Source organism: Sarcophilus harrisii, chromosome 2 (genome assembly GCF_902635505.1).
Source record: "Sarcophilus harrisii chromosome 2, mSarHar1.11, whole genome shotgun sequence".
Classification (NCBI taxonomy): Eukaryota; Metazoa; Chordata; class Mammalia; order Dasyuromorphia; family Dasyuridae; genus Sarcophilus; species Sarcophilus harrisii.
This window is the reverse complement of record NC_045427.1, coordinates 303,411,222-303,432,136: the sequence shown is the minus strand read 5'-3', so window position 1 is coordinate 303,432,136 and position 20,915 is coordinate 303,411,222. Positions and strand designations below refer to the sequence as shown.

At 37.8% G+C, this 20,915-nt stretch overlaps 1 protein-coding gene across 1 annotated transcript in view; it reads left to right on the top strand.

Moving 5' to 3' along the window:
* Positions 1-288: 288 nt before the first annotated feature.
* The window catches only part of ESRRB (estrogen related receptor beta), a 64,598-nt gene continuing 43,971 nt past the window's right edge, over positions 289-20,915 (top strand). Inside the window, exons 1-2 of the mRNA XM_012547859.2 lie at positions 289-694; positions 16,917-17,033. Of these exons, the coding sequence (XP_012403313.1) occupies positions 301-694; positions 16,917-17,033 (511 nt within the window). The 5' untranslated portion in view covers positions 289-300. The remainder of the gene's footprint in view (positions 695-16,916; positions 17,034-20,915) is intronic.

The following is a 20,915-nucleotide window of genomic DNA, read 5'->3' as shown; positions in this document are numbered from 1 at the left end:
CCAAACACCCTTCTGAGGCTACAACTGATTATCCTAAAGCTGGTGTTCAATGGCTGGTGGGCTTGATGAGGGCTAATAAGCCCAAGGTCATGGGGCCAATCTTTTTGTGGGCCTATTTGTTTGGTTCTGCCCTCTAGTCACAAACAACCCTTCTAGTCATAAAGAACCCATCTCCTCTGCCAATGCCAGGGACCCAAGCTATGATCAGTTATCCCTTGCAATTCCTCTGCAGGACCCAGATCCTGGCTCCTTTTTAGTGGGTGACTCCTTTTGCCCTTTTTCTACAGGCTGCTGAATAGGATGTCCGCAGAAGAGCGGCACCTCACCTCCAGCTGTGGCTCCTTTATCAAGACAGAGCCTTCCAGCCCATCCTCCGGCATTGATGCTATCAGTCACCACAGTCCCAGCGGCTCTTCTGATGCCAGCGGTGGCTATGGCCTGGCCATGGGTCATCCCAATGGCCTGGACTCACCTCCCATGTTCAACGGCACAGGCCTGGGTGGTACCTCCTGCCGCAAGCGCTATGACGACTGTGCCAGTGCCATCATGGAAGACTCGCCCACCAAGTGCGAGTATATGCTCAATGCCATCCCCAAGCGGCTCTGCCTGGTGTGTGGGGACATAGCTTCTGGGTACCACTATGGGGTAGCTTCCTGTGAAGCCTGCAAAGCTTTCTTCAAGAGGACGATTCAAGGTACAGTGATGTCTTTGTATCCAAATGTGGGAAATGGGGATGATGGAGAATTTGGGGAAATCAAGAACACTAAAGGGCTACCAGAGGGAAGGGAGATTGCTTGGTCATAAAAGCAATCTACGAGAGTGGTAGGAAGGCAAGGATTGGCTTTGAGGTGCAGGAGAATCTCCCAATCATGAAAATTGATCAAAAGAAGCATCAGCTGTGTCAGGTGATCCCTTTTTACTGGGAGCCTTTAAGGAGAAGCCTTGTCAAGTGACCTTGTCAAAGAAACTCTTGTTTTCTTCTTACTTTGTGATTTTGTGATTCCTTCCATGTTGTTGGGTTGGCAAGCCATTGCATCTTGGTGAGCAAGAGTCAGGGAACAGTGTGATACAACTGAAAGACTGCTAAACTTCCCATTGAGCTTGCAGTCTTTTATCAGCCGTTTTTTAATATCAGCTCTACAATTTATTACTTTTCCAACTGCAGTCACTAAATCTTTCTTGGGCCTCAATTTCCTTATCTGTAAAATAAGGAACTTGGACTAAATGACCTTTGAGGTCCCTTTGAACATTATGTCTGTAATCCTATTATCCTTTAATTTTAAAATTCCAAGTCTCGCCACCAACCTTGATAATAGTTATATAATTCTTAATTTCAAACAATGGCATCTTGAAAATGAATATGTATGCCCAGATGTAATATATTGGGAACATATATATAGATATATATATCAGGCATATTTAATGGTACAGCCAAAAGACACATCCAGATTGTGACAGATATTGGGATGATAGATTTTAAGCACTTTGCAAACTTTAAAGGATTATATAAAAATGTTAGATATGATGATTGTCATTATTATTGACACATATGTATGCATGTATGTCTATGCCAGCAAATGCTTAAAGATATGCAAAAGAGATCTGTAATTGGAAAAACTCTATTGCCATTCATCCTGAAAGGGCAGAAATATTGAATTTACAAGGTCTTCACTTTATATAATTGATGAGTTCCTGAAAATGTTACATGAAAATTGAATTTTTGTAAACTGAATCACATTTTAATTGCCATAGGGAAGCTGGCTATTTTCAGACCTCATATGTTAAATCCTTTGGAAATGAAGATCTTTCTATTAATTTATCTAATAAAAATGCATTTTCACATATTTGATTAACTTACATATTTACTTTTTTTTAAAAAAGGTCAAGAAGCAAAGGTCTTTGAGAACACATAGTTCGTGTATGTATATAAATAATAAGAATAATATATGTTTCATTTTAATATTATTTCTATCATATATCTACCTCTGACATATACTGAATATATGACTCTGGATTAGTCATTTTAGGCCATGAAAATTCTCTTAAATTCTAAGTTACAGAAAAGATGGTAACCTACAGTTGTAAAGAGAATTTTTTCACCTAGGAGTTCCTTGTATCAGTGAAATCACAGATTTGGTCTCTAGAGCTACTTTTTGTATAAAAGGTTAAAGCTAGTTTTGGAAAAAGACAATTTCTAAAGCCCTTGACTAACTGAATAGAATTGGTTCAAGTTTTCTAAAATCTAAGACTTTCTGACAGAAATATGAGTAGGCCCAATTTCAGCCTTAGAAAAAAATGGAGTTGAGGGAGGAATTCCAGACAGTCATCAGCAAATAAGAAGAGCAAACTGTCTTGGGAATCTGTAAATACATATAATTATTTGCTACCATGAATAGGATAATGATCTCTGCTTAGAAGTCAATCTTGACTTCTTCTTTATAAAATATTGCCATGGCCAATGCAGATGGACAGTTGGGATAGTGACAGAAAGCAATATTTGACAGGTCAGAACTGAGAATTGGATTTTGAGAATCAAGAAACCCCTTCTTGACCAAGTTGTTTTTGATATTGGTTATCTTTTCAGCTTTTCATTGACTAAATAGACACAGGGCAATAGGACTCATATAGAAATGGAGAGTGTCTGAGCCACAATTCTCCCCACAGATCATCTACTAAGAGTTCTTAATCTTTTTTTGTACCATGGACTCCTTTGGCATTCTGGTGAAGGCTATGGATCCCCTCTCAGAATAATTTTTTTTTAATAAATAAAAATAAAACATATAGGGTTACAAAGGAAAAACAAATATATTTCATAACAATGTAATGTTCTCTCATCCAAGTTCATGGGACCTCTGAAATCTATGCATAGACCTCAGTGATTTGTGGACCCCAGGCTAAGAACCCTCGATGTCGTCCAATTTTCACTTTCTAGATGATGAAAGTAAGACAGTTGAAACATAGTGACTTTCCTTAAGGTCAAAGAGCTAGTGAATGGCAAAGCCAAGACCTGGATTCTGGTCTCTGCTCTGATCCCATATCATATACATATTCCAAGAGCCAACCTCAAATAAAACATTGGTGCCAGGTTGTAGCTGAAGACAGTTGCTGCAGTGTACAAAATACACAAAAAACCTGTGTGTGCTTGCAAATGGCCAGATGGGATCTTCCCAGTTTCAAAGAACCATTAAAATCATCCATAACCAAGAGAAGTGTCAACATGCTGTGAAAGAGACCTATTAGTAATGCAAATGTCATTTATCCGACTTTCATTAAGTTCAATAAATAACGAGCCCCTTAAAATATACTCACAAGATATTCAGGCCTTGCAAACAAAGTTTTCAGAATGCATAAAAGCAATAGACAGAATTTCTTCTACTTAGGTCAGATTAGAACTGTCATTAATGGCTTTTAATGATTTAAAAGCAATGGTTCTTAACTTGTGTGTATGTTTGTATGTGTATATGTGTTATGAACCCCATTGACAATCTGGTGAAGTTTATGGTCTCAGAATGATTTTTTTCTAATGTATAAAATAAAATACATAAGATTACAAGAAAAATCACTTGGTTTATGAGCTCCTCAAAGACATGGATTTTATTTTTTGTGTCCCAAAATGCTTAGCACAGTGCTTGACACAGAGTAGGCACCTAATAAATGCTTATTGGTTGACTAAATTATATTGAAATAATTATAAAGATGTTAAAAATAAAAAAATTCACAGACCTCGGGTTAAGAAGCTCTTCTCTAAATGGCTCTTCATATGTGGATGAGGTACATTTGACAACCTGCAGATTTCTCTAGAACTCATCTGGATTTTGTATTTTCCTATAACCCTAGTTTGTAATGTTGAAATTAAAATACAATAAAAAGAGGGGTCTTCAGAAACCAGCCCCAAGGTTTAATCTAACCAATGTCTTTTTGATGATGAAGGAATTGAGGATATGTCTGTTACATCTGCAGATAACACTTATTGGTTGGAGTTATTAAAACTCTAGAATAGAGAAAATAAAAACCAAAATACCTGCTAAATTAGAAAGATATTCCTATGAAAACCAAGAAACAGAAATTTGACATGACCATTTGAGGAAGGAGAAAGATGGAGAAAGCAAAGACTAGCCTGGGTGGTCAGAGTTTTAATATTAGTCAAAGATGTTAGTAATCAAGTCAAAGATGATAATAGTCAGGTACCATGTAATAAATAACCAGCATGCTACAGGAAGTACTTACAGGACCCTGAATTTCAGTTGCTAGGAAGGATTCCTTCCTTCCCATTGCATTGCATTGTATGGCATCACATTCATCAAATCTATGGGAGACGATTGTGTCTTATTTGGATCATCACACTTTTAAAGAATGTAGAGATATTAGACAAAAAAAGAAAGGAAGCATCTTTTGTAGTGTTCTTCAAGTGTGACCTTAGAAAGTTGGTTTCATCTCTCTGGGGTTGTGCTTCTCTTTCTAACTTTCCTATTACTATTGAGGACAACAACATCCTCCTATGAAGTAAGTCTTGAAATCTCACCATTATCCTTGACTCCTCATCATGCTCAGGTTCCTTCTCCATAACCCCTGTCTTTCCAAATTTTGTCATTTTCCTTTTGCAATTTTGACATGGCTGCCATTGGTGCAAACCTTATCACCTCACACCTGGACTATGCAAAAACCTGCCTGATGGGTCTGCCTCTCCCCATTCAATACTTCCTCTATTCAGATGCTAAAGTAATTTTCCTTAAGTCATTGCTTCATTCAAATGGCTCCTTATTGCCTCCAGGCTCAAATATAAAGTCCTTGACTTCTTCCTGCCTTTAGTCTCCTTCTACCTCCTTCTCCTACCTAAGATCCATTGATATTTCCTGTTCCTCCCAAATAACATCATATCTTCATCCATACCTGTGCATTGACTGTTCCCCGTTTCCTCCTCTACTTTCAGGGACTTTTTTGGCTTCTTTCAAGACTTAACTCAGATCTTACTTTCTTCTAGAGGTCTTTCTAGTGTTCTCTCTCTCCCCTTCTTCCTTCTCCCTCCCTCCCTCTCCCTCTCTTCCTCTCTGTCTCTGTCTGTCCTTTTCCTTCCCTCCTTTCTTCTCTTTCATTCTTCTCCTCTCTTTCACCCATCCCATTCTCTTCTCTCTCCCTCTCTCTGTTTCTGTCTCTGTCTCTGTCTCTCTCTCTCTCTCTGTCTCTCCTTTCCTCCCTCTATCTCTCTCTTTATCTCCCTCCCTCTCTTTACCTCTCTCCTTCTCTTTCTCTCTCCCTCCCTTTCTCTCTCCTTCCCTCTTCCCCTCCCTCCTTTTCTCTTTACCTCCCTCTCTTTCTTCCTCCCTCTCTCTTTCTCTCTCTGTCTCTGTCTGTCTGTCTGTCTGTCTCTCCCTCTCTCCCTCCTTGTTCTCCTTTCTCTACTCTACTTTGTATTCTCTTTCTTTATCTCTTTTCTTCCCCCTTCCCCTCCCTCCCATTAGTTTTTTTTTTCTCCAGAATTATCTTCAATTATACTGTGTATATCTTATATGTACTTGGGAGAGACTTATTGTCTCTTCCAGTAGAATTTGAACTCTTTGAGAGCATGAACCATGTTTTTTTTTGTTTTGTTTTGTTTTTTTTGCCTTTCTTTGTATTTCCAATGCTTAGCATAGTACTGGGCAAATAGGAAGTACTTAACACATGCTGACTGACAGTCAAATCTAGTTGGGAGTGGTGGTAATGTATCTGAAATCTGGAATACATCTGTAAGTCTTTAAGAAATACATAATTCAGAAATGTGAGTGTTTATAAAAGAAAAATCAGAGGATTATATTTTTTTGCTTTACAAGGAGTAACATCACAGTAACATCTCATAAAAAAATTAGAAAAACAGATGTAAGATATGGCTTTGTTAATATTTCAAGGATTTATTTTATAAGTTTTTACTAAAGGGATAATAATCTGTTGTGTTCATGTGTATTGAACATTGTCAAGGAAACAGGAAACAAAATGGACATATATTAGTAAAGCATGGAAAATATCAGTAGTATCGTATGCATAGTAGTATTTTATAAATGTCTGTTGAATTAAATGTCCATATACAAGTAAGAATTAGACCTAGAGATAAAATCTTTTGAGAAAATGACTCCTGGAGATCCCCTTTGTATCAATCAAATTTAAAGGTTCTTTTCAGCTTTAGAAATGAGGAAGAGGGAAGAAAGGTGGGGCTTTGTTCAGAAATACAGTATAATCAATGGTGTACTATTATTCAGTTGTTTTGATCATGTTCTACTTTTTGTGAACCCATTTTCTTGGCAAAAATACTGGAGTGGTTTACTCCAGTATCTCGAACTCATTGTACAGATGAGTAAACTAAGGTAAACAGGGTTAAGTGACTTGCCCAGGGTCACACAAAGTATCTGAAACCAGATTTGAATTCAGGAAGATGAGTCTTGAATTCAGGCCCATCCACTTTGTCATGTCTCTGCCCTGTGGATTATTGATAAATGTTTAAGAACAGGCTTAGAAAAACAAAATTGCTCACACCACATTTTTAAGTTAAATTTGCATTACTAACATTTTCTCCATCACTTTTTCTTGAGTCTAGACAACAACACAATAAATCAAGTCTTGATTGTAGCATTTTCCAATTTCCAAGGTGTAGATGTTCATCCTGAATGAGGGGGGTTATATTACATGCCCTCTTAGCTCTTTTCATGCTTTGACATTTTATGATTCTATGTCTTCAGTTTAGAGCTTGGTCTAACAATGCTAATGCAAGCCTGCCTACGTGGAATTTAGCTTTCTTTCCTCTCTTAGGGAGGGAGAGTATAGCATTAGATGAAGCTTTGATATGGCATGGGGCTCTTCTCCCTAAGGGAGTTACTTTGGGGGATCCTGCAGCATGTACTGAGCAGACATGCATGGAATTGGTAGACTATCAGCTCACATAGCAGTTAATTATGGCTCCAATATCTTTTATTTACAGAGAAAGCAAAGGGTGTCCAGGATTATGGTGGGAGGGAGGAAGACTGAGGGAAAACCTTCAAAATGCTTTTGTTTTTCATTTTGGGCCCAAATATGAGACTGGAAAGAATATTCCCTCAAGGAGAAGCAATGGCAGGAGGTGATTGATCAGTTATCAGAAATGGGGTCTGCTTGGCTGGTACTTGTCTAGATCCAAGTTGTTCTGGATTGCTTCCAAGGCCTTTTGTCCTGGAAAACATTGACTGATCCAAGGGGAGATGAGTTCAATGACACACATGGGCATTTAGAGATAAAACCTTTCCAAAACAGGCAGACATAGAGCGGCACAAGGGTGGTGTCTGGCACCAGGAGCGGATGGGATTGTTGGAGCTGATTTCCATCTGCTTTTCTTGATCTCTTTGGGAAATGCTGTAATCCAAGAGTCACTTCAATGCCGAGGGTCCCCTCCTGGCTTCCCCAAGGGCTGGATGTATAAACATACACTCTGTCCCAGATAGCTCTCAACCTTGGTGGGTTTAACCAAGAGGAGGTCACAAATATAGAATGTTGGAGCTAGAAAATCCATGGATTCTTAGACTTAAAAAAAAAAAAAAATCTAAAACTTGTAAGACACTTTACAACCTGAAAACGATATCTAAATGCTATTATAATTATTATTAATTATCCCACTTGTCAGTCTCACAATTAATTATATTGAAATATAGTTATCAAAATAGTTTTTTTAAAAACTAATTCATAGATCTCAGGTTAAGAACTCCTGGTCTAGCCTAATCCCTCATTTTATGAATGAGAAAATTGAGTCCCCAAAATGAGAAGTAATTTTTTAAAGAATACATCACTAATTTCATAGATTTAGAGCTAGTAGGGACTTCAGAGGTTATCTGCTCTAACTTGCTAATTTTGCCGTACAGTTGGCTGAGACCAGAGAATCTAGGTTACTTGTCTAGTTACTCAGGTAGTAAGTAACCTACAAAAGGTAGATAATAAGTATTTATATAATACCTACTATATGCTTTACAACCACCTTGTGAGGTAGATACTATTATGATGTCCATTTCACAGATGATGTCCATTTCCTCAGACACTTATTAACTGTGTGATCCTGGGTAACTCATTTAACTCTGTTTGCCTCAGTTTCCTCATCTGTAAAATTAGCTGGAGAAGGAAATGACAAACCACTCCAGTATCTTTGCTAAGAAAACCTCATTAAAATATAGATGTCTTATGGTCCACAGGGATATAAAGAATCAGACACGATTGAACAACAAATAGTTTTTATAATGTGCATGTTTCCTTTCCCTCTTCTCCATTTAACTTCTGTTTTTGTTTTTAGTTCTTTGGTGTTTTTTTTTGTTTTTGTTTTTTTTTTAATAAAAATCGAGGAGTTGGGATGAGAGAATAGAAATTTGACTATCTATCTACTATTGGTATTTGAAACAAAAAAAAAAATGAAATTGGTTGAAGAAGTAATTTGTTTCCCAAGGAAATTTCTTAGAATGCTCATGATCATTGCTTTTGCAGATATACCCCAATGATTGTTAATTAATGCCTTCTTCCCATCCCAAAGCTGGATTTTTGTTGTTCAGTCACTTTCAATCATGTCCAACTCTTCATGATTTCATTTGATGCTTTCCTGGTAAGGATACTGGAGTAGTTTGCCATTTCTTTCTCCACCTCATTTACCTCATTTTACAGATAAGGAAACTGAGGCAAACAGGGTAAAGTGACTTGCCCAAGATCATACTACCAGCTTTGAACTCAGGAAGATGAGTTTTCCTAACTTTAGGCTTGGCACTCTATCCACTGTGTCCCCTAGCTGTTCTAAAGCTGGACTTAAACAAGTTATTTTGACTGATCTCTGGTAAACCCTCTTAGAAACTGGTTTAGTTAGGTCTGTAGACCCTACAAAGGATCAGGCCTTTCTAGAAAGGAGGAAAGGGCAAGGAGCCCATAGAAGTGATAAGACTCAGGGCTGGAGTAAAGGAGGGGAAAGATTAAATTGAAGAAGGAAAGAAAATGTAATAATTATAGTTATAATAAAAACTAGCATTTTCATGCTACCTGTGAGATTCTTCCTTGTCCACACACCAATGGTAGAGAATATACTCCTCTAGTATTAGAACATATTAATCAACTCATTATAATAATAATGACGACTAACATTCATATAACACTTTAAGGTTTTTAAAGTATCTTACACATATTATCTCAGTATTCAGAACAGACTTGGGACATAGATGTTATTAATATTACCATTTTATAGATGAGGAAGCAGGAATAAGACAAAGATGGGGGGGAGAGAAAGAGAGAGAGAGAAAGAAAGAGAGAGAGAGGGGAGGGGGCAAAGGGAAGAGGGAAAAGAGCTAAGTGACTTTTCTAGGGTTACACAGTTAGTAAAGTGTTTGAGGCAATATTTGAATTCAGATCTTCCTAACTCCAAATCCAGCACTTTACAGAATACCTCATGTACCTATCCTACTTAGGTACTTAGTAGGGAAGAAAGAAGAGTAGTACCTAGGATTAGGTGTACAGCGTCAGGCTGTAAAAATCTTGAGTGCTCAACAATTGTTTGTTGCCTGGCTGACTGGTACAACTGAAAATTATGCTAATTAATACTTAGCTGGATGAATGAATCATTGAATGACAGGGAACTAAGGGATGAATGAATGAATGATTTATATACACTATGAATGAATGAGTGAATGAATGAATAAAAAGCTGACTGAATGAATGAATGAACTTATGAATGAATGGTTCACTGACTTCTATGAATTTCTAGCAATTCCTGATTGCAGCCATTTTTAGAAAAGCATTTATTAAGTGCCTACTATATGTCAGACACTGAAATATGCCATATGTATTGGAATAACGTGACCACTTCAGGGAATTCATTATTTACACTAAATGGGACTCAGTTGTATGCATCAAGGGGCAAGCATTCTGGGTCCATTGAAGTGCATATAGCCATTCTTCATTGGCTTGGATTTTCCAGTGTGTATAGTTAAAGTGAACTTCACTGAGTGATAAATAGATGTCATTTAGGGGACTCTGCAATATTTGATTCAATCAACCCATTATCATCTATAATAAGAACAATGGGAGGACTATAATTGAAATGGATCTGTTGCTTTTGAATGCAATGAACTTTTCCAACTGTCTTATTCTTCAGGAACCTCTGAGCCACCTGTCCCTTGAATTACAACTTCGTTTTTTTGAACTTTTATTTATAGCTGCTGAAAGATAGTTGGGTCATGTGGTGAATAGAGTACTAAATCTCTAATCAAGTAGACCTTAGTTCAAATCTGACCTCAGATACATCTGTGTGACCATGGGCAAGTCACTTAATTTGTGTCTTTCCATTTACTCATCTATAAAATAGCATCTACTTCCCCTGACTATTGTAAGGATAAAACAAGATAATATTTGTACAATGTTTTGCAAACTTTAATGAACTATAGAAAATGCTATCATCATGAATATAGTGATAATGTCACGATGAATATGTTCTTTTCTTGTAGGAGTGTCTATTCATTAGTCCTTGAACCAGGATCTCACATTTAGAGTGCCAGCAGCTAAATTAGTGGTTTTTGTTGCGATTATTGAGTCGTTTTCAGTCATGTCTTACTCTTCCTGCCCCATTTGGGTTTTTCTCAGCAAAGACATTAAAGTGGTTTTCTATTTCCTTCTCCAGCTCATTTTACAGAAACTGAGGCAAACAGGGTTCTGACTTGCCCAGTGTCACACAGCCAGTGTCGGCCCAGATTTGAACTCAGGAAGGTGAATTCAGCCTTAGCACTATATCCACTGAGTCACCTAGCTGTCCCATAATTAATTAAATTAAAAATTGTGTGATTCTTAATACTTACTCCTGTCCCCATCATCTTTTTACCACTGGGCATGATCACCACAGAAGAAATTCAGCATGCAGGCCTATGGGCAGTTCAGGGTTTTTTAGGGTTTTTTGATTCTTTATGGGTTGTTTTGGTCAAAGCATCACTAAAATGTCATTTACTAGTGAGATTTGAAAAATGTAGGTAGCTTGGTCCTTGGAAAGCACAGTCTGTTGCTCAAAACCTTCTCAGCATAGTAGAACTTGCCCAAACTTTTTCTCAGTTGATATAACCTTTGGCAATCCACGGTCACCTCCACACTACAATAGAGCATTAACGTAGGACTATTTCTTGAGATAAAATGGGAATAATACTGAGACTATACATTTCTAAATGATAACACTGACAATAGCAAGGTTATTTTTAAAACTAGAGAGGCCCATTCTTGTGCCTGTGCCAGCTGCTACCCAAAATTTGCTCTCCACCCCCAACCTGATCCTGTCCTGAACCTGTCAGGACACCTGCAAATTTCTTTAACTCTTTGGCTCTTATAACAGTTTTGAGATTTGCCTATCCTATCTCTGAGATCACAGACTCCCCTTTCTGTTCCCACAATTCATTGCATCTAAAACAGGCTGTGGTCCTGTGTGTGTTCATTGATAGCTGTTGAAGATAATCCTTGAAGAGAAAAATCTTCATAGTTTAGTTCAGGATGACAGGCAATCTGAGTATCTCATGAAGTGTGTCATATCTTCATGAAAGCTCAGCCATCAATCCATTCATTCAAAAGTTTATTTAGCAGCTACAAAGTTTGAGACACTATTAGTTACTGTTAAGTCCTTTTCCCTCTGACTCGCTGTGGTCCCATTTGGAGTTTTCTTGGCAAAGATGGGAAGATTTTCCATTTCCTTCTCCAGCTCATTTTATAGATGAGGAAACTGAGCAAGCAGAGTTAAAAGACTTTTTCAGGGTCACACAGCTAGGAAGTGTCTGAAGTCAGATTTGAACTCAGGAAGATAAGTCTTCCTATGATGGAGTCTTTCTGACTCCAGATTGGGCACCCTATCTACTGTACCACCTAGCTTCCTCGGGGGCATAACACAGAGTTCCTGTCTTTAAGGAGTTTACAAGGAAGCAGGGATAATAAGATAATTATCAAATAAAAGAGGACTCAAAAAGTATTGTGACTATTTATAACAGAGAGAATATTTTTATTGGGAGCATCATGAAAGAGGTTAAAAGGATCATAGATTGATAACTAGAAGGGCTTTAGTTGCAATCTAATCTAATTTTTACAGTTGAGGAATCTGAGTGACTTAGGTCACACAGTTGTTTAAGTAGTAGAGTCAGGACATCAACCTGTGGCCTCTGACTCCAAATATAGCAAGAAGTGAATGAAAGGTATATCAGGAATAGAATGTGGTGTTAAAAAATCCACAGAGGTGGGAAATTAAAGATGAAAGATGAATAATCCAATTTAGCTACATTACAACAAGGGGAAATAGGGCATAAACCCAATCTTATCCATATTACATGGGATGATCCTCGCTACAATAAGAAAAGGCCCAAAAGTTCATTTTTTTAAAGAATGAATTCCTGTTATATTTGAGGCTATTAACATATAAACCCAAGCCTGGTTCTTTGCCTTCCCACCTCACCCCAGTTTTGAGGTGAAGTCAATGGTAGATCCCAATTCATGGGACTCTTGAGTTTTTGATATAAAAAAAAAAGTCTCAAACTAGGTACCACTTCCCCTACATGTCACAGCTAGAAAATATTTAGCTGTTTTGCTCAGTCTGGTTTATATATGCTCAGGTAACTGTTGAAATGGAGCCATTGCCTGCACATGAATGTATGTAATCTATGCAAGGACCTCTGAAAGCTTTGAACCCGACCCCCCTATCAGCACTTCCCACAGCCTTACTCCCAGACCTGGAGCTCTCCCCAGTCACCCCCTTTCTTAGCATACAGGGATATGGAGCAGGATGTGTGACCGCCTGCCCCTGAGAGACTGCTGGAATTGTGATGAGGTAATCTCATCACTTTATCATGGGGCACTTACCGAAATTACAAGACAAAGCTACCAGCCGGCTTTGCTGGCAGCCAGCCGCCAGGCCCATAAAACAAATTGAAAGGGACATAAATAAATAAATAAACAAATAAAATCAGGACCTTCCCTTTCCCCTACCCCCACCCCCAGTCCCAGTCTGAACCATAAAGGGCTAAGAACTTAGGTGGTTACTACAGACCCTCTTTCCACCTGCTCTCAGGAGGTTGGACCCAGGGAAACTAATGGGTTCTAATCAATAGAAGCTTCATACTTAGAATGAGAAAAAAGTGAAGTCCAAGTAAGTATTTTTCCCCCTATCAGGCCACATCTGGAATATTCTGTTCACTTCTTGATAACTGGAACACATCTAGAGCAAAGTGCAAAAAAAAAAAATAATAATAATAATTGTAAGTGAATTCAAAATCATGACTTGTGAATATTGAAAGAATTGAGTGTATCAAGCCCATAGGAGAGAATACTTATTGAAAGGGTCAAAAGATTACATTCAGCCCCAGAGAGAAGAACTAGAAACAGCATTTGGAATTTGCAGAGAGGCAGATTTTCACTTACCTTAAGTAAAAACTTCCTAACCACTAGAGCTATTTCGTAATGAAATTGGATGATAGTGAACTCCCTGTTCCTAGTATCTGACCAAATGATTGTATGTGGTATTCAGAATTTGGGTTGGGGTTGATCCAAATGATCTCCGAGGTCCCTCTTAATTCTAAGATTCTGGGATTCCATGATTCTTTAGTGATGGTGAGAATTTTGACCAACAGATTCTGCTCCAGCCATCGATAGTCTTCGATGGTTGGTTCTGGTTTCATCTGCAGCTGGCAAACACATTGTTTCAGCAATGTCCATAGTGACAGCAGTGCCAGGAGTAGATCCCAGTCCCCCAACACCCAGACCTTTTTGTTGTACCACTTCCTTAATAATACAAGAATTAGGTAACCACACCAAGAGATACCACAAGACAATATAAGTGCCGTTAAGAATAGCTGACATTTACTTAATACTTCACATACATTATCTCATTTGAGTCTCACTATAGTCTTATAAAGTGGCTGATGCTACTAATATTATAACTGGCATTTGCTTTGCAAATATTACTCATTTGATCCTTACTACATTTCTGGAAAGAAGGGGCTATTAAAGTCTCTATTTTACAGATGAGGAAATTAAGGCACACAGAGCAGAGAGTTATGTCTAAGATGGGATTTTGAACTTAGTTCTTCCTGAATTCTATTCACTTTATCACCTAGCTGCTGTTACCCATCTCTTTCTCATCCTCCCATTACTACTAGAATTTAATTGTGGTTACAAAATGCTTTTCATATATTACCTCATTTATTTCTTACAACAACTCTGTGAGGCAAGTAAACCCCATTACACAGATGAGGAAACTGAGCCTGAGAGAGGTTAAATTATTTTTCCAGGGTCACACACTGATTAAATGTTTGAGGTAAACCTCTAAAGTTAGTGTACAACCCATTACACCACATAGATGTCTTATTACATATTATTTTGATTTTATAAATGACGAGTGATACTAAATGACTTGAACGTGGTCATGCATCTAAGTATCACCTGCCAGAAAGAAAGAGAATTTTGCTGCCTTGCCTGGTTACGCACTCATGAACTCTGTGACAAAATGAAAAGTCACAGAAAAAGAAAAAGAAAGAGAAAGAGCCTTGGTCCTAATCTTGACTCTGCCTCTAGCTTCCCCTGTAAACTAAGGCAAGTCCTTCATCCTTCTGGGTGTCAGTTTCCCAAAAAGAACTGATGCAACTGCCAAAGATGAAGAGATAAAAGCTTGTGGATTAATTATATGATTCTATGCACAAGGAGTTCAATGTGGAACCAAGGGTAGTTGAACAACCTTCATTCAAAGTCATTTAGAGTACAGTTTTCCCTTCTGCACCATGACTTTCTCCATAATGATTTCAATATATCACAGATCTGTGTAAGAAATTAAATGGGAATTTGGGGGGAGTTTTGCAGAAGCCAAAAGATATCATAGAAAAAGTTTAGAAATGCATAATGGCATATGGATAGTATTATATAATATCTATATATTTTATCTTTTAATAACATAATAATTCAAACTTCTCTGCTTGTGAAGGGAGGGTCAAAATTTTTATGTGGATTTTGAAGATTTGGGGAGGGGGTACCACATCTCTAGCCCCAATGATGTAAAAGGGATAACTGTACTTTGTAGTTATGTTAGATCTCAGGATCTCTCTGTACTGCAGATCCTAATTTGGACATTTTCTTAATTTTATTGCTACATAATCCTATCTCAGTAAGATGTGCTAATGAGTATTGGTAGGGATGAAGAGGTAAATATGAATGGAAACAGGGACCAACAAAAATTCTGCAAAATAGAATAAGCTACCTTGTAAACGAATGAATTCCTCATTAGTGGAAGTTTTCAGGGAGAGGCTAGATGCTCATGTGTCAAAGTTATTGTACAGGGGATTTTTGTTTAGGAATAGTTTGAGCTAAGATCAATGTTTCCCAAAAGTTTTTATTTCTTGAACCCCTTTCAATAAAAATGTGTTGTGAATTCCCAGAGTAATTTAATATGCTATTCATAAGAGTATTTCATTATTTATTGCTTAAAGTGCTAGTGAATTTTAGGATGAACCCCATTGTCTCTAACTTTCAAATGGGAATCATTGGACTAGATCAAAAGTTCTGAATCTTTTTTGGACCCTTGTAGCAACTGATGAAATCTATGGACCCTTTCTCAGAATAATGTTTTAAATACATAAAATAAAATATGCAGGATTAGCAAGGCACCCGATTATATTGGAAAATATATTGATTTATCTTTTTAAAAGTTTATGGACCCCTGTCCTAGATGATCTCTGAGGTCCAATTTAGCTCTGAGGCTCTCTAATTTTATAGCAAGTGACTCTAAGGTGATGGAATCTCCCCAGAGCATTTATATTTGCCTTTAGAATACATCATCTGGTTTTACTTTCTTAATTATACTTAGCTTCTTTTCTTGTTGAAATTAGTTTACTTTTATTGTGGAGAAAGTGACTCATGGATAATTGAGAGTTGGTTGGATTGTTTTTCTCTTTGCTATGAGTTAAGCTAAGTCTGGCCTCCAAGAGTGATTTAGGATTTGAGGACAAATGCTCCCGGTAGAGATAGGAAACTGAATTCCCAGAGATTAGTCACCTCAGGGTGGGCAGCTAGGTCATGTAGTGGATAAAACAAAGGCTTAAGGATCAGGCAAACTTATCTTCAAATGAGTTCAAATCTGGCTTCATGCATTTACTAATGCTGTGTGACTCTGTGCAAGTCTCTTAATCTTGTTTACCTCAGTTCCCTCATCTGTAAAATGAGCTGGAGAAGGAAATGATAAACCAACCACTCGAGTATCTTCTACAAAAAATATCCCAAATAAGGTTATGAAGAATTGGACACAATTGAAATAACTGATCAACAACAAACAAGAATTTAGATAGCATGATCTTTCGTCAGAGGAAATAGACACCTCACAAGGCTATGCTAGTTCAGGGAATTCCAGGGAGGTAGTTTCAAGGAACTTAATTCCTTGGTCCTTAGTACTCCATTTCTTTTTTTCAGAACTGCCCTGGAGCGGTAGGGAAGGTTTACCTTAATAGGCAGTTTACCAAGAACTAGGGAAATCCAGACTTAAGTTTTTCATGGGTTCAGACCCTCAGGGACTTCCCTAAAAGAGCTAGGACCTTGGAACTGAAACCGACAAAGGCTGTTTGTCTACAGCTGTAGACCCCCCACCCCAAGATGATTTTGGCTGTAAGGAAATGTTCCTAATTCTGTTATTGAAAAGGGAAACCATTCCCTTTAATAAAGGAATTTTTAATAAGTTTTGATTCTCCAGCTCACTGATGGCTCTAGGGTTACTGAGGTGTGATGAAATCTTGAGGGAATGTTTAAGAAAAACTGCTGCAGAAAGCTACCAGCTTGAGCCCTTGTTGTTCCTTCCACTCTTACCCCCTCTGGATGGATAGACAGATAAGGACAAGACAGGCTCCATTCTGTGCCTTGAGATGCCCTCCAGGAGTGACCCTTTCTGTATCTGGTTGCAGGGAACATTGAATACAGCTGCCCGGCCACAAATGAATGTGAAATCACAAAACGGAGGCGTAAATCCTGCCAGGCATGTCGCTTCATGAAATGTCTCAAAGTGGGGATGCTGAAGGAAGGTAAGAGGCTAGGGGAAATGGTAGGTGGGGGTGGGGTGGAGCTTTCTGTCTGGTGAGTCTGTTATCTCTCTACAATTTCCAAGTTTTCTGGCCCAGCGAAGTCACTGTCCCCAGCTTTTTGGATTTCTTCTCACTGTAGCATTTACCTCACAAGAACTTCTAAATTACTCATCTAGGTTTAAAGCAGCATCTGCCATCAAATATCCTTGATAATCCCTGCCAACAATTCAGGGGCTTCTCTCCTTTTTCCAGGCAGAGAGGTGATATTAGAAATATTTAGTTTAAAGATCTTGACTGAAGGTCAATATGTTGTTCTTCAGAGTCCTGACCAATATTGGGACTAGATAGTATCTAGCTCCCCTCCACTTCTATTCTCTTTCTCCTCTTCCCTTCTCTCTTTAAATGATTAGGCTCTGCATTAGGGTAGAAATAACACCAGATATCACAAGACCTGGATTCTAATATGAGGTCTGCTATTAACCTCTGTGGGCCTCAATTTCCTCATCTGTGAGAGATATATAATGGATAGAGAGATCCAGGAAGTCCTGGTCTCTAGTCCTGTCTGTATGACTCATGACTGCTTGGATGATCCCTTTGCAAATCATCTAACCCCTCCATAGAGAAAATTCCAAACTGAAATGCTAGAAGGAACTTTCTTATCTGAGAATTCCCTACATCAATAGAACTGCAGGTCCACTCTCTTTTTCTATTCTCATCAATAACATGAAGAGATTGGATTCAGATGACGTCCAAAATTCTTTCCTTTCTAAATCAATTCCATAAGCAATCATCCAATGTCTCCTTGTTGCATTATTCTTTTTCCCTTCACATCCTCCATCTCATGGTCAAATTAAAGACTAAAACTTTAAACCAAGGAATGATAAGTATGGTCCTTTTACTATGACAGCCCAGGGGGGAAAAATGATCATCCCAGAGGAGATGGATTGTCACATTTGGCTGTTTCTGATCCAAGATGTTGCTACTTTTCCTCTTTGCTCTCCTGGCTCCTTTTTCTCCCATCTATCCTTTTATACTTCCTCCTTTCTTCTCTCTTTTCCCTTTCTATCCTTATTTGTTTTTCTACTTTTCTTTTATTATTATTATTATTATTCTTTTCTCTTTTGTTTCTATCTTACTCACAACTTCTCTTGTTGGTTTGCTCAAGTTCCTTGAATGGTGCTGGGTCTCGCTCTCTCTTTTTCTTTCTTTTTTCTTTCTTTCCTTCCTTCCTTCCTTCCTTCCTTCCTTCCTTTCTTCTTTCTTTCTTTCTTTCTTTCTTTCTTTCTTTCTTTCTTTCTTTCTTTCTTTCTTTCTTTCTTTCTTTCTTTCTTTTTCCTTTCTTTCTTTTCTTCCTTCTTTCCTTCCTTCCTTTCTTCCTCCCCCCCCCCCTTCTTTCTCCACTCAAAGTAAACCACTGGGAATTCAATGATAATTAAATACATTCTTATGGATTTACTTCAAAGCTTCATGTTTCAGATTCCCTCTGAAATGAGAAAAAAATGGAATACGTATAGGCTAGGGGGAGGTGAAGAAGAGGGGAGAGAAGGAATAAGACTTGAATGCTACCTACTATGTCATGCTATGTATCCTTGTATAGTTGCCTCATCTTAACCTCTTGAGATCAAGAGAGTTCTGAAGCCACAAAGGTTACCAAGGTCATTCCTTTGTCTTCTCCTTCTAAATGTGTATGTGTGTTTAGGGGCTGTGAAGAAGGGGAAAGAAAAGTCGCTGTTGGAATTAAGAATTTATTCCATATTGATTTGCAATTTGAGGGAAAAATGAAGTTTATCTCACAGTTTAGAGAGAAATGGTGAGGGTGAAAAGAGGAAAAAAAGAAGAGAGGGAAATGAGATTATTTCAGATTCTCCTATTACCCAGATTCTGTCATAATCTTTCCTGCTTGCTTAAAAGTAATGATTTAAAGCAGAAACCGTGGAAATCTCTTCTCATCACCTGAAGCTCCCCAGCTTATGATGTGTGTGTATGTGTATGGGAAGTGGGGGGAGTTGAAGATTCATGTGAACTTGGGTCTTCCTGTCTCCAGGTCCAGTAAGCTAACCACTGCACCATCCAACTCTTCTATATAGCTATAATGACATAGTACCTGCATGATACCTTTACTTTCTTTTTTTTTTTTTTTTTTTTTGATACCTTTACTTTTAGCAGGCTTTCACATCCATTATTTCATTTTTTCATCACACATCTTGGAGACAGTTTATCTACATAGAGAACTGGAGCCAGAAAGACAACTGCCTGGTTGACCTGCGCTACCTGTGTGACTCTAAGCAAATCATTTAAATTTCCCGTGGCCCAGCCAATTCTCTAGGATTATAAGTGGCTTAAAAAAAGGACTCATCTCAATTTATACTGATATTTCTCATCTGGAATATTCTCTCTTTTTTTTTAATTTAATAGCCTTTTATTTACAGGCTATATACATGGGTAACTACAGCATTAACAATTGCCAAACCTCTTGTTCCAATTTTTCACCTCTTACCCCCCCACCCCCTCCCCTAGATGGCAGGATGACCAGTAGATGTTAAATATATTAAAATATAACTTAGATACACAATAAGTATACATGACCAAAACGTTATTTTGCTGTACAAAAAGAATCAGACTCTGAAATATTGTACAATTAGCTTGTGAAGGAAATAAAAAATGCAGGTGGGCATGAATATAGGGATTGGGAATTCAATGTAATGGTTTTTAGTCATCTCCCAGAGTTCTTTTTCTGGGCATAGCTAGTTCAGTTCATTACTGCTCCATTAGAAATGATTTGGTTGATCTCGTTGCTGAGGATGGCCTGGTCCATCAGAACTGGTCATCATATAGTATTGTTGTTGAAGTATATAATGATCTCCTGGTCCTGCTCATTTCACTCAGCATCAGTTCGTGTAAGTCACTCCAGGCCTTTCTGAAATCATCCTGTTGGTCATTTCTTACAGAACAGTAATATGGAATATTCTCTTAAGGTAAAATCAGAGATCTGTCCAGAAAAAATGAACTAAACCATACAGAGATTAATGAGTTGATCTGGTCATTTTTATATTATAGATTTGGGAATTTGGGGCCAAAGAAATTAAATAACTTGTTCAGGTCACTCTACTGGATAGATCTAATCTTTTCCTGTTGGTTATAAAAGCAAACCAAAAGACCAAAACTATCTATCTCAGTTGTGTCCAACTCTTTGTGATCTCATTTGGGGTTTTCTTCTCCACCTGATTTTACAGATAAGGAAACTAAGGCAAATAAAGTGAAATGACTTGCCCAGGGTCACACAGCTAGGAAATGTCTGAGGCCACATTTGAACTCAGAAAGAAGAGTCTTCTGACTCCAGGCTAAATGCTCTATTCCCTGCCCCACTTAGCTGCCATTAAAATACACACACACACACACAATTATGATCAAAATGCATGTATAATTCTTCCAAAGAACTTCCGAATACTTGCCAATTGATCCTTACCATAATCCTAGAAAAGGAGTTCTTAATGTGGGATTCATAGATACCCCCTTGAGTCCCTGCACAGATTTCAGGGAAACAGAAATTTCCAAAAATTTCTGTGAGAAAAAAATATGTTTTTACTTTTACTTACCTCTAAATGAAATATGGCATTTCTTTCAATTATGAATATGATTATTATTTTTAGAAGGGATCCCAAGGTTTTGCCATATTGCTCTAGGACACAAAAAAGATTAAAAAGATTTTTGGGAGGATAGTGATTAGAACTTTAGAGCTAGAAGTAATGGCAGTGAGCATCAAGGAGAATTAATGTTTTTGCTTTACCTATGAGGAAGCTATGTACTAGAGAGGTGATTTTAACACAAATAGTTCTTCAATACAGAGACAAAATTAGAGTCAGGATCGACTGATTTTTGGTC